Source organism: Dipodomys merriami, unplaced genomic scaffold (assembly GCF_024711535.1).
Source record: "Dipodomys merriami isolate MVZ:Mamm:240054 unplaced genomic scaffold, mDipMer1.0.p SCAF_6, whole genome shotgun sequence".
Lineage (NCBI taxonomy): Eukaryota > Metazoa > Chordata > Mammalia > Rodentia > Heteromyidae > Dipodomys > Dipodomys merriami.
Genome location: NW_027206179.1, coordinates 9,094,855 through 9,108,702, shown reverse-complemented (window position 1 = coordinate 9,108,702; position 13,848 = coordinate 9,094,855). Strand labels below are relative to the sequence as shown.

At 36.4% G+C, this 13,848-nt stretch overlaps 1 protein-coding gene across 1 annotated transcript in view; it reads right to left on the bottom strand.

Annotated features, from left to right (window-relative positions):
- Positions 1-4,879: 4,879 nt before the first annotated feature.
- Positions 4,880-13,848, bottom strand: part of LOC138814264 (vomeronasal type-2 receptor 116-like) — a 29,210-nt gene continuing 20,241 nt past the window's right edge. The window contains exons 6-11 of the mRNA XM_070003268.1: positions 13,110-13,398; positions 9,521-9,902; positions 9,096-9,313; positions 7,776-8,003; positions 6,712-6,835; positions 4,880-5,790 (exon numbers count right to left, since the gene is read on the bottom strand). Of these exons, the coding sequence (XP_069859369.1) occupies positions 4,880-5,790; positions 6,712-6,835; positions 7,776-8,003; positions 9,096-9,313; positions 9,521-9,902; positions 13,110-13,398 (2,152 nt within the window). The remainder of the gene's footprint in view (positions 5,791-6,711; positions 6,836-7,775; positions 8,004-9,095; positions 9,314-9,520; positions 9,903-13,109; positions 13,399-13,848) is intronic.

Here is a 13,848-nt window from a genome sequence, read left to right as displayed (position 1 = left end):
TATTTCTAGGAATTACTATATCACATGGATATCTAGTATTACAAACGATGGGAGGAATAAAATGCAGTTTCAGTTTTCATTTGTATGTCTTTAATATTTTATCTTAAATGATTCAATGAAAAATCTCATTAAAAGTTAAATGAAAAGCTTTCATTATAACATTTCTGTACATTCACTTATGGAATTACTCATAGTCCTCTACTGCGTGTGTGTATATTTGCTTTTTTTCTTTCACCATCCTCAGGGATAATTGTCATCATTCCAAAACAACCTGTTGTATTCTATTTTATGTTGCACAGAATGTATAACACACAAATGAAAACTCATAACACAAAAGTCAAAACTGTACTATTGAACTAATCAAATAAACACTGAAGTCTCTAAAAGGAGAGAACTTATGGCAGAACCTTCAGTAAACCTGGAGAAGAAGTTACATAATGGCAGTACTAAGAAGGGATCTGTTCATGATGACTGGGAATGAAAATGAAGGAAATTTTACCAATAAGAGTTATAATGGCTGAATGAATGAAACCTGCAGTTCAAATTAAACATGGATTTCAAGAAATTCAATTCACTCTAGAGTTCCAGGAAGATGGCAGAGGAGAAACTGGAGGCTAAACAAGCTCTGGCATGGAAAGCAGTTTTAGCGTTCCAGTGAACAGTCCTAAGCCAGAGAATCACACCAAGTGTGCCATCACAGGACAGAGAGTTAGGCCAGAGAGGGAAAATCCAGGCAAAAAGACAGATCTGAGCACTTGCCAGCAGCTGCAGCTGCGGCGGCAGTGGAGCCAAAAAATTATATTAAGTGAAGTAAGCCAGGCTCAAAGAGCCATAGGTCCCATGGTTTCCCTTATTTGCGATAACTAGTATATGTTGGAGACAAGCAGAAATGGTCAGATAAGTTGATGTTAGGTGAAATGAACCCCAAGATAAGGATTCAAATGTTTTTTTTCTTTCTTGCAATTGTTTCTAACATTTTTATAAGATGACTTTTTTCTTCTTATGTGTTCTACTTTCAATAACTAATGGTTTTCTTTTTGATAGTTCTCTTTCACTTCACTTCCTTGGTTACATTTTTCCTAGGTACTTAAGGTACTTGGTTTTAGGTGCTATTCAGCATTTGATGGTTTCCCTGGCTTCTTCCTTAGTCTGGGGACTTTTCAGCTGAATGAGTTTGATTTGTATTTATGTGTTTTTTTTTTTAATCACAGTTCTCAGGCCATTTCTTGGTAGTGACAGTTTTAATCTAGTCACTCTAGAATTGAGTCTATTAGCACCCATTTTCTAGCATGGGAGCACAATGTAATCTTCAGTGAAAGATTTAGAGGTCTAAGCCCTTAGCCCCCTACCCTCACACAGTTCTTACCAAGCTTGTGTCTTTTACTTCACTCAAGTCAACCATCAATTCACAGTTTATTCTGCTCTTGACCATTGTTTCCCTCCTTGGAAGCTGCTGAGCTGTGATTCCACCCACAGCTAAAAGGAATGCTTAGAGATGTAGCTGGCCCCAATGTCCTGCCCACCTGAGACCTCTCACCTTTGTTTCACTGAACACAATAATGTGTTCATTATTTCTCTGCTGAGATAAAATCTTTTTGTGGAGAAGTGCTGCAGCTTTTTCATCTCTGGGAGTTCAGGAATTCAAGAACTGCCATGGTTGTGTATTTACTCTACCTGAAATCCACTCAGGGGCTATTGATTGATTCCAAACTACTTTGCTTCCAGCCCTCATTTTCATAGCACTTATGCTGTAAATCAAGTGCAAGACTGGCTATTTTACTAGAGGATTCCCACAATGAAGAATAAAGGTATGTCTCTTCCATTCTGTGTTTCAATGTTCTTTTTGTTTTATTTTGGGCACTCAAGACCTGTGCACTGTTCTTGAGATTTTTGTACTCAATGCTAGTGATCTACCACTTTGAGCTGTAGCCCTATTTCTAGCTTTTTGGTAGTTAATTGGTGGTAAGGGGCTCAAAGGTCTTTCCTGTCCAGACTGACTTTGGAGCAAAATGCTCAGCTCTCATCTTGCTATACCTAGAATTACAGGCATGAGTAACCAACACCCACCTCACTCTGTATTTTTGTTTTAGGTTCTCACTTGCTATCTGGGCAAACCAATAAACTTCGATCCTTTTTTACATTCCCATAACAACTGTGATTATAGGCTGCTCTGTTGCAACTAACATCTGCATAGGATTGCAGTGGAACTTTCATTTCCTCAATCTCATCCTCTTACATAGCTGGGATGACAGAAATCTTCCACCTAGTCCAGGTAAGAGATCCCATAACCTTTTTTTTTTCCAAGCCTGGATTCAGAGAACAATCTTGTTATTCTCTATCATTTTTTTTAAATTTTATTTTATTTGTGAACATACTGTACAGAGGGGTAATCTTGTTATTCTCAACTATGATTCTCGGGGTTTGCTATTGATTTTTGGCTTAGTGTTAATTTTTCTATTCTTGCAAAAATGTACTGTAACTTCCAGTGGAATAAAAGTAAGGCTATAGTGTGCTTTCAGGGATAGAGCCAAATTCACAATTTCAAATCTGCCAATCTTTGAACACAGGGTGTCTTTCCATTTTCAGGTTTATATCTATTTTTGTTTACTTTATAGTTTTAGTTTTCATCATAGAGGTCTTTTACAGATCTTTTCCTAGGATTTGAGTATTAGCTATTTGTTTTTGTAAAGCCAACATCTGAAGGTATTTATAAAATCAACTTTGGATTCATCTTAACTTTCTTTTATTTTAATGGATTAAAAATTAATTTGGTCCAAATAGACAAAGAGATGTTATTTTAATTAAAGAACATGAAATCCCTAATGGTTGGTAGAATATATAAACCATTTTAAAGCAACAAAAAATTAGATAAAACATATGCCATATTATCCCCAATACAACACACACACACACACACACACACACACACTCACTCACACACACACACACACACACACACACACACACACACACACACACACACACACACACACACAAAAGGAAGATTGGGAAACCATGATTCAAGGTCCAATTCCAGCCTGCTTGTTATGAGTAAAATTTTAATTGTAATACAAAGGAAAATTCTTTTATACAGCTACATTTTCCTTCTTCCCTCTGTCCTTCTATCTAGCCATCCATGAGCTTTCTTTTCTGTGCCATTAACCTTCTCTGTGCCCTCCATCCTTCCACTCTTGCTTTAACACATCAATACACCCATGGTTACATTCTTTTAATTTTTTTCATTTTAAGAGAAAAAACTATTATGTAAGTTTACTGAACTCCTAAGAAGAAATTATCTAAGAATACAAAATGTTATGCAAAAGCACTAAAATCATATTATCCCAACAACTTTATATTACAAAATTAGGATTGAATATTTCACTCAGTACTATAAATTCAAACCTATTAATGAAAGCCCTGAAATAAATCAGGAAGATAGACAAAAACTCAATAGAAACTGATGAGTCTGATTTTTTTGTTAGTCATGGAGGATGAATTCTGGGCCTGGGTGCTGTCTCTCAGCTCTTCAGCTCAAGGTTAACACCCTACCACTTGAGCCACTGTGCCACTTCTGTTTTTTTTTTTTTTTTCATTTGTTAAACAGCATACCCTCAACAAAGAACATACACACAATATTTTTTGCAATACATTGCTATATTTTCAACTACAATTTAATTAGTAGAAAATTATAGTCAGTTACATAGTAATGTATTTATTAGAAATGTAAATGTGAGAAAAGTTTTGAATTCAGCCTGGATAGGAAAGTTCATGAGATTCTTATTTCCAATAAAAGACCAAGCAGCAATAAATGGAGGAGCTGTAGTTCAAGTGGTAAAGCAGGCTTGAATGAAAAAAGTAAGGGACAGTCTAGGCCCTGAGTTGAAACATAAATAAATGAATTTCATGAATTTCAGAAGAAACATGTAATGAATGGTAGAAGAGAAAGAATATGAATACAATTGTGTCCATATGCTTTAAATATGTGATTATGTAATAATAGTATAGAACCCACTAAGTTAACCTATTTTAAATCTATTTGGAGTTTCAAAATGTGACAGATAAACATGTTGATATTTCAATACATTGTAAGAAGAGATAACACTATAAGAAATAGTCTTATATGTATATATTTACTGTTCAAAATTGTATGTATCAAATTAATAAAGAGCATTTAAACAACAATAAATTGGGAAGAATATCCAGGCATGGATGAGCAAACTATGATGCATTATAGACTCTAATCTTCAGAAAAAAGGTCATCTACATTGTAATATTAAAGTGAAGAATATTTTTGTAGCTTATTCAAGTCATAGTTATATGATGGAAACAGAACAAGAGGGAAGAGGAAAAGAGAGTGAATGAAATGGAGAGACACAAAGAGAAGAACAGACAGAGACATAGAGAAATACCACACAAAAGAGACTCAGGATTGTTGGAAAGGATGATTGTGTGAGTAGAAATATACAAGTATTGAACAAACAATTTCTGAGATATTAAGAAATGAACATTTGTGAAGAGGAAAATATTAATGAAATATATTATATGACTCTGCAAAATGGTGGCATACAGACCAGAAATTAATATACTTAAAGATTTAGAAAAGTGATTAAGAAAGACAACAGTGAAAAGAAACTGAGAAGAAAGGATATTAAGATTAAATGCAAATTATATAGGATGAACCAAAATTATAAAAGAAAAATTCAGATTTAAATGGTTATTACCACTACTTGTAATTACCAAAGCTAGAAAAATGATGAATATACCTTTACTCATTACAGTAAATATTCCACAATACAAACTAATATAACAATTGAAAATTACTATAGATTTAGATCAGACCTATATACTAATCAAATATATGAGTTTAATTATAAGAAAGCTAATGTCTCCTACTATGTCTTTTATCCCTAATACCATGCAAAGGATTACTATTAGGCATTAACAAGATGATGCACTTTGGGGCAAAAATACAGCCTAGGAGCCCTGCCCCAGAGGCCAAGATGGAGAAGACCTCCACTGCCACCATGACCTTCCCTTTGGCACTGTGGTAGACAGGCAGGAAGGTGAGCCATACACTGCAGAACACCAGCATGCTGAAGGTCAGGAACTTGGCTTCATTGAAGGTGTCAGGAAGATTTCTGGCAAGAAAAGCCACAGTGAAGCTGGCCATGGCCAGGGAGCCCAGGTATCCCAGGACACAGTAGAAGGCAGTGAGGGAGCCCTTGTTGCACAGGATGATGATGTGGCCATGTTCAGAGTGTGCATCTGTGTCAATGAATGGAGGAGAGGTTCCCAACCAGAGTCCACAGAGGGTCACCTGGATCAGGGTGCAGATGGGTATAATGAATTTAGGAGCTCCAGATACCAGCAGCCACCTCAGCTTTCTCCCTGGAGAAGTGGCCTTGAAGGCCAAAACAACAGTCACTGTTTTGGCCAACACTGTGGAAACAGCCACAGTGAACACAATCCCAAATGTGACCTGCTGCAGGATGCAGGTTACTGTGTTGGGACGTCCAAGAAAGAGCAAGGAACAGAGGAAACACAAGATGAGGGAGATGAGCAAGATGTAGCTGAGAGTCTGGTTATTGGCCTTGACAATGGCAGCGTCTTGGTATTTGACAAACATTCCAAGTACAGCCGCTGATAGCATAGAGAAGCAGAGAGCCATGCAAGCTAGAGCCATTCCCAAGGGATCTCCAAAAGCCAGGAAACTTGCAGCTCTCACGAGGCACTGGTTTCTCTGTGTGTTGGCATACTGATGAACTGCACATTTCACACATTGCTCCATATCTGGTGAGAAGAGTAGGATCCTATTAGTTCTTGTAATGAACTCTTTTTCTTTTAAAAATTTAGAAAATTATTCACTTAGTTATAATCCGAAGATGTCAGCATTTACAATCATAAAAACATTAAAATATTTTTGTTTTTTTTCTCAACCACAATGGCCTCCTATTACTATCCTCTTCTTTATTCAAGGTTTTTTTTTTAATTCAACTGTTTTCCTTCAGTAACTATCACATGTATTGATAATGTGACAGTTGTGGTATTCTGATATTCTATCAACAATTTTCTACACTTTTTCTCATTCTTACTAACAGTTCTGTAATCCTATTGAAAATTGTAATTGTGCAGCTTATACTTTCCTATATGTCTCCATAAAACAATTTTATCACTGTGGATATTATCCTTGCATTCATGTCATTATGTTTGTCTCTCCTTCTCACCTGTGAAACTTCAGGAACAGAGTGTCCACTCTTGGACACTCTATGGTCATGCTCATTCTTAAACTGAATCCACCTTTATGAGCACTTGCTTTGTGCCAAGACCAGTTCTGGGTCCTGAGAACTAAAGATGTTCCAGATCCTTGATTTCTTAGTAGGTAAAATGTAACCTTTAAAATGAACACTGTCCTTAATAAGACTTATGCTTAATTTCATGTTAGAGTTTACACTTTCCTAAATTTAACTGATAAGAACGATTCCTGGAGATAACTTTGCCTGCAATAGACTACAGAACATAACTGAATAGGTAATTGAAAGGCATGATCTATCATATTGCAATTAGAAAAACCACCACTTTTCAAAATTAAATTATTAACAGAGATAAAGAAAACGGGCTATGCAATCCTATTATACAACTTTGGCATTGACTTCTTTGGATTGAGGAAAACTAGGGAGAAGTGGAGAGTTTCTTCATAATTCATGGACTCACCTGTCCTATTAGCAATCTCATTCTCTGGGCAAGGGGTACAATCAAAGCAACAGGCAGCCTTTCCCTCCTGAGGAGATTTCCTGAATCCAGGACCACAACTCTCACTGCACACAGAGTGAGGAGTCTGAGGAATATCAGGGATGTGTCAGTAACTGTTTACTTGTCAAAAAGTCCATTAAAAATTAGATTATTAAACATAATCTAGGTAAGTAAACATAATGTAGGTAAGTGCAGTTGATTAATTGAATTCTGTTATGGATTCCATATTCCATTATTCCCAATGGCCTACATGGTACAACCTTGATTTCTAGGCTGTTCAATGATTGTAAAGTATGGGATCTTTAAAAGGTGGAAACTAGTGTTGAGAACATAATGCCTAGTGTATAGCCCTATGGAATTTCCTTGAATTATATTTTGTCTCCTACTCATCTGTTACATGGGGAAAAGCAAGGAGGAAGACTTCCCCTTTATAGCATTATGTGAACCCCAGGCCTATCATATCTTTCTCTTTGTTTTCCAGCATCCATGATGTGAAAATCTTCTCACAGGGCCTTCAATGATTCCTTTCACGGTAGATGGTTAAGTAGCAGGTCAATTAATCATTGAATGAATGAATACAGAAGGGAGAAAAAGAAAACTTTGAACCACATAAAGCAACTTATCAAGTACTTTATCATGGTGTTAGAAACCCACTGAGAAAAATATAATTTATATCTCATGACAATATTCTAAATTGAAATTTAGAAACACATTTACTTATTTTGGTTCTTATCTTTGGGTTATAACTCAAGGTATGGACACTGGACTTGATTTTTTTGCTCAGGTTATCACTCTACTACTTGAGTCAGAGCTCTACTTCCAGATTTTTGGTGGTTAGTTGGAGATAAGTGTCTCATAGGTTTTCCTATGTGAGCTGATTCTAAACTATAATATTCAGATCTCAGCTATTTTAGTAGTGAGGGATTATGGGAGAAAGTTGCTGACACTCAGCCAGGTCTACATTTAAAGGTTGACTTTTGCTGAGTTGTGTGTCCTTACAATTATTAAGATTAGATCTAACTCACCTCTGTAGTTCTTATGGCCCACTCTATCAAATCTTCAGATAAAGACAAATGATTGCTATGTGGAGCATATGGAGAAAACTTCCCTATATTCACTGCAAGTTCAAGGCCTTCTGGAAAATTCCAAATGTTCAGAATGTCATACTCTGGCTTCAATTTCCTTTTCTTGTCCCAAATCACTTGATCTCCAGTAGGACTATACCAGTGGCTGTTCTTCAGAAAAGGGTACATCTAAAGGGAGACACTTTCTTATGGTGAAGTACATCCCAGATTTAAGACAGAAAACATGAAGTAATAAAAGCCTCTGATTGCCTTCAATATCTGATTCTGAATTCACGAATAGCACAGACACCTAATGAATTACCCACCTGATCAGTCAGGGAAGGAGTAGAAAGCCCCTTTTCAAAGCAAATCATTTTGCTGCAGCTTGCCCATTAACAGTATTTTAAATGAATTTCTATAGTTTGAGCTTGCTAAATTTTTAATAGCAAAATTTGAATGAAACTAGGTCACCTAATGAAAATTACTTGTTCAGCAGCAGTTCATCCTTTTCTATGACTGAAGAAACTTGTAGGAAAAAAGTTGATTTTACAATGGTCAAAACAGTAGTTTTGAACATGCTGATGTTCTGGTAACTGAAGTAATTTATATACAGGGTGCTGAGAGCTCCCATATGCAATCCTAGCTACTCAGGAGGCTCACATCAGAGGATCATTCTTCAAAGCCAGCCTGGGCAGACCAGTCCATGAGAACCTTTCTCCAATAAACTATTCAGAAAAAGCTGGAAGTAGTGCTCAAGTGGTTAAGCACTAGCTTTGAGCACAAAGAGACTCAGGGACATAGTCCAGGCACTGGTTCAAGCCCGTGGACCAGCCAAAATTAACCAATAGAAACATGGAATATATTTTGTCTTTGCTATTTCCCTGCTGTATTCTTGTGAGCATATGCATGCATGATTAGAGTATCACACAGACATTTAAGCATAAAGGATTATCTAGGGTTTGGGGAAAAGACTTGAATATCATTATTGTGATGTTAATCTGCATTTGTTCAATTTTGCATTTACAGTAGTTTCTGTTAATATAAAGTAAAAAGCTTAACATTTGAGCAAATTACTTCAGATACTGAAATATATATTAATTAATTAATAGCAACCAAGATATGTATCATCTGTGAATGCAAACATATATATATATATATATATAAGTATGTGTATATGTACACACATGCATACAAACAGAAATATTTAATTTCATACCATAAGAAGCCCCTGTAGCATTGTATTTTATCATGATGTGTGCCATCTAACAAAGAAGAAATTACCTGTGCAGGGGAAGGCACTGTCTCTTTTCTATTTCCCATTGTTTGAATTTCCGTTTGATGAAGAAGCATCTCATGGAGAGCCTGGGCCACAGCATACACAGCATTGTATATATTGTAACTGTCTCCAGACATAGTCATGTCAAAAGAATGGCCCGGCAACCAATCCAAAGAGGCATCATGAAGACAATTGTCCCATGTTACACAGTCAGATTCAGCATCTGAGCAATTAAAAGAGAGAAACCACAGCCTAGCAAGAAATATGTCTTCTGGGTATTTGGAAGGGTTGACTGCCTTGATAAAATCTGTGAATCCAGAAAGATCTACATGTTGGTGTGTAAAAATAAGAGGTACATGCAATGAACCTAGCAAGAAATAGCTCTTGTTCAGGGTGAAATCCCAGTGTGAGTTAATGATACAAACCTTACCTTGTGTGAAAATTTGCTCAATACAAACCGTTAAAGCTATCAGTGAATCATTATCAGCATATATGATGAGGACACTTGCTGCAGATTTATTTATGTCATGATAAACTGCCATGGTTTTCTGTATATGTGACATGCCTTGGGTTGAAATAACTATCTCATAGTCTACACAGACTCTGTTCTTGGCCATCTCTTCTTTCAATTCAGCCAGAAACCAGGAACCATTCTCATCTTGTGAGGTGAACAGTCCCACCCAGTTCCAGCTGAAGTGAAGCAGTAAGGAGACCATGGCAGTGGCTATTGATGTGTCCTTTGGGTCCATCTGATAGAGAGCAGGAAACTTGTTATGGTCACTCAGGGTATGATCAAAAGGCCCAAAGGTAAACTAAAGAGAAAGAAAATTAGACACTCAATGAATGAGAAGATTGCCATGTATCACCATCTCATTCTTGAAGTCTGTTAAGAAACAGTTGAGACATATTCCCTTATAATGTTCTGAATCTTGGTTGTTTCTGTGGTCATGTTTCCATTCTCATCTCTGAGTTTATTTATTTGGGTGTGTTCTCTTCTTTTTCTGATAAGATTTACTAAGGGTCTGTCATTATATTAAGTGAAGTAAGCCAGGCCCAAAGAGACATAGGATCCATGGTTTCCCTTATTTGCAATAACTAGTATATGTCTGAGACAAGCAGAAATGGTCAGATAAGTTGACGTTAAGCAAAATGAACCCCAAGATAAGGACTCAAATATTTTTTTTTCTTTCTTGCGATTGTTTCTAACATATTTATAAGATTTTTTGTTGCTTTGTATGTATCTCCCTCATGGTGTAACCCTTGTTTTCACTGTATTTGATGTTGGTATAATTTAAGGAAGGGAAGGGAAAAAACAAATTGTTTAAATAGGAATACAGGTGGATCCATTGCAACAATGAGATGTACAAGACGTTATGTAGAAAAATGATCTTTACAACTTTGGTGGGGTCGGAGGGATGCAAAGGGGTGGTAAGGGGAGGAGGAGACAGCAATGCTTGATAAAAAATGCACTCTGTATCTTGCCCATGTAATTGTAACCCCTCTGTATGGTATTTTCACAATAAAAATAAACAGTTGAATAAGTGGAAGGTAGGTTTTGTTTTACTTTTTGAAAAAAATATTGTTTTTTAATAGTTGTACAATGTCAGAGTCATTGACCCGAGTAACCCCATCTGAACTCCTGTGTGCCCTGAAGGTGCATGCTGGCTTGAATTCCTCTGGGGGAAGGGAGGAAGATGTCCCTTCCTCCCTGCAGGGCAAAGGTTTTGTGCCCAGTGCCAGACTCAGGTTATGGTGTGCAGGAAGTGCCATTCATGCTCCTCCTATTTAACCATGTAGAACAATGCCTTGAGACTCCCTTTGTGTGCTCACTTATGCTTTACCTACTTTTACAACCACCTTGATTACTGGAACTGCTCCACATTTGTTGACAAGGATTAGCTTTTCCTGCTTACTAACTTAAAGTTAAACTCTCATTGTCTGTGTTCCCGTAAAACTGTTAGATTAACTCTCTGCCTCTGACTGAAGATTTACTTTTCCTGTCTGTGTGCTTATATAAGCATGTGATGTTTCAATAAACTTTGTCTATACCCACATGGTATGGTCCCTTTCTGCCTACCAGACAGCACTTTCCTGGATCCTACTGTGTAAACAGTAACAGTACAACATATCAATGTATTTAAAAATGTCTATTCAGCTTTGTCACTATTTCCATCAACTTTTCCCATCAATATCAACCTTACCCACCCCCTGATTTTCCTAATTCCATTTTCACACATGTATATTGAGTATTATGTTTTTCTTCACCCATCCATTCCTTATTACTATACCTATTTCCCTTATCACCTCCTTCACTCAGACAATATATGCTGCAGCTTTCTGGTGTTCATATTTTATATTGTCAGTATATCAGAGAAGTTACACCATGGAATTCTACCCATCTATATGCTGTAATTTAGTGAGACTGATCATGTATATATGTACAGGGCTATGTGTATGCCCATATTTAGTTTTTATTAAGTGTTCATATTTTAGATATAACTTTCACATATGAGAGGACACATTTACCCTTTCTCACTCTGAGCCTGATGTACTTCATTCAAAATAATATCTTGTGTGTGTGTGTGTGTGTGTGTGTGTGAGAGAGAGAGAGAGAGAGAGAGAGAGAGAGAGAGAGAGAGAGAGAGAGAGAGAGAGAGAGACAGACAGACAGACAGACAGACAGACAGACAGACAGACAGACAGAGACAGAGAGAGAGTATGTGTGCATGACACTACAGGGACACAAACTCCTGACCTCTTTCAGTTCCTTGGCTTTTGCCATCAAGGGTAGTACTCTACCACTTTAGCCACACATTCACTTTGTGGTCTTTCCAGGTTAGTTGGAGGTACAAGTCTCCTAATTAGCTCGGATTACAGGTCTGAGCCATCAGAGACCTGTTCAACATATCTTCATACTGCAGTCATTCTCTATTTCCTGACTCATTAAAGAAACTTATTGATAAGGTTTCAAACAATAATTTATCCATTTGTCTAAAAAAAGTGTTAAAAAAAAGAACTTGCCACAGGTTACTCAGGTGGGCAAGAAGCCAAGGGCGATTCAAGCCCACTAATTCTTAGGCATTTGTTCTTTAACCTCCCCCCAAAAAAACTGATTCTATTGATTCAAATCCTTTGGCCAAGCCTTGTTCACTTAAGTATGCTATAAATATTCATTTTCTCCAACTAGTCCCTAGAGAATCTTCTAGTCTAGTATGCCTTCTACAGGACTTTTGCCATGGAGTTATAATATGTCTTGTTTTACTTATCTACAGTGTGAAATTGTATGTTCTCTGACTCCTTCTGGGTAAAAGTAAATAAGAACTAAGTGCTGAATTTAAGATAACTTAAAAATTAGACTCATGATACTACCTCCCCTACTTCCACTTACCATTTTAATGAAAATCCCTTCCTAGAAGAAATAAAAAGAAACTTCGGTATAAACAAGACACCAGCCTAAGATGTAAAATTTATGAAGGCATTAAGGTAAAACAAACAAACAAACAAAAAGCAGCAATCACTATGATTAGTATTTCAAGACATTATTTTGAAAAGGAAAATGCAAAAAGCATTTCACATTTTGGAAGCTAAGGATCTGTGAAAGCTGATCCTTGCCTTTACTTAAAATTTTCATTCACCATTTTTGCATTCACGTTGATTTTTCTGAAATACTGCATTAAAATATTATTTACCTTAAAAATTTTATCCATTTGTCTGGTCTAACTCTTCCAGGTCCTTTTCCAAATATTGGATATATAACTATCTTTGATTACTTATGTTTGATATCACAAAACTTGATAAGTACATAAATCTAGTCTCCTATCATTTTCTGGAAACACCTGAAGTGAAACCAAATCAGATATTTTAAAACAAATTCTATTGTCTAGGTGATGTACACAGGTGATGTACAGTTACATAAGTAAGGTCATGATTACATTTATTGTATAACTTGTTACCCCTTAACTCATTTTTCTCCCTCTAAATCAGACATTTTTATTTCCTTCCACACCTCCCACCCTCACCTGTGGAAATCTGTAGAGTCCTAGCAATGTCCCAATCTGGTCAGATGTTATTGCTGATGGTCCTGTAAGCACTGCTATAGACCTGCTGTCTCTCATACAAGAGTAGTTTGGAATCTCATACTTCCCATATAGCCAAATGAAGGGATTCTTAAACATTGTCCAAGTTCTTAATTCAACATTATAGACATCAAATCCCAGAGTCATGTTATGTAAAAGATCAGGGTTTTTGTTGATCTCCTCAATAGCAAAGGCCATGGCCAAAACAAGCTGATAGTTCTTGCAGATAAACCTGCAAAATGAACATAGATATTGAGGAGAAATATTTCAAAACTCATGGCTTTGATGATTTGAATGCTTATTTGTCAATGAATATGTTAAAATATGACCCCAATTTGAATGGAATATGAATGTAGTGTCTTATGATTGCATATAGAATTAATTAAGGACATGGATGGAATTTGTCATGAGTGAGAGTCAGAAAAGTATTCAAGTAGAAAAAGAGGTTGCTTTGTCCCAATTATCATATGCACCACAGCCAAAATCTGTTGCATGTTGCATTATGTTTTCATGAGACAACAAATATTTTGTTGCCTTTATTGTAGGACAGCTAGCTCTACCTGTGTGAAAAATAAATCTTGTGTTTTAAGTCACCTGGTTTATGTGATGTGTTTATATGGCAGGGCAGGCTAACTAATGAATGTTCAATTTGAGTTTAACTTTCAGAAGCAAAGTGTTATTT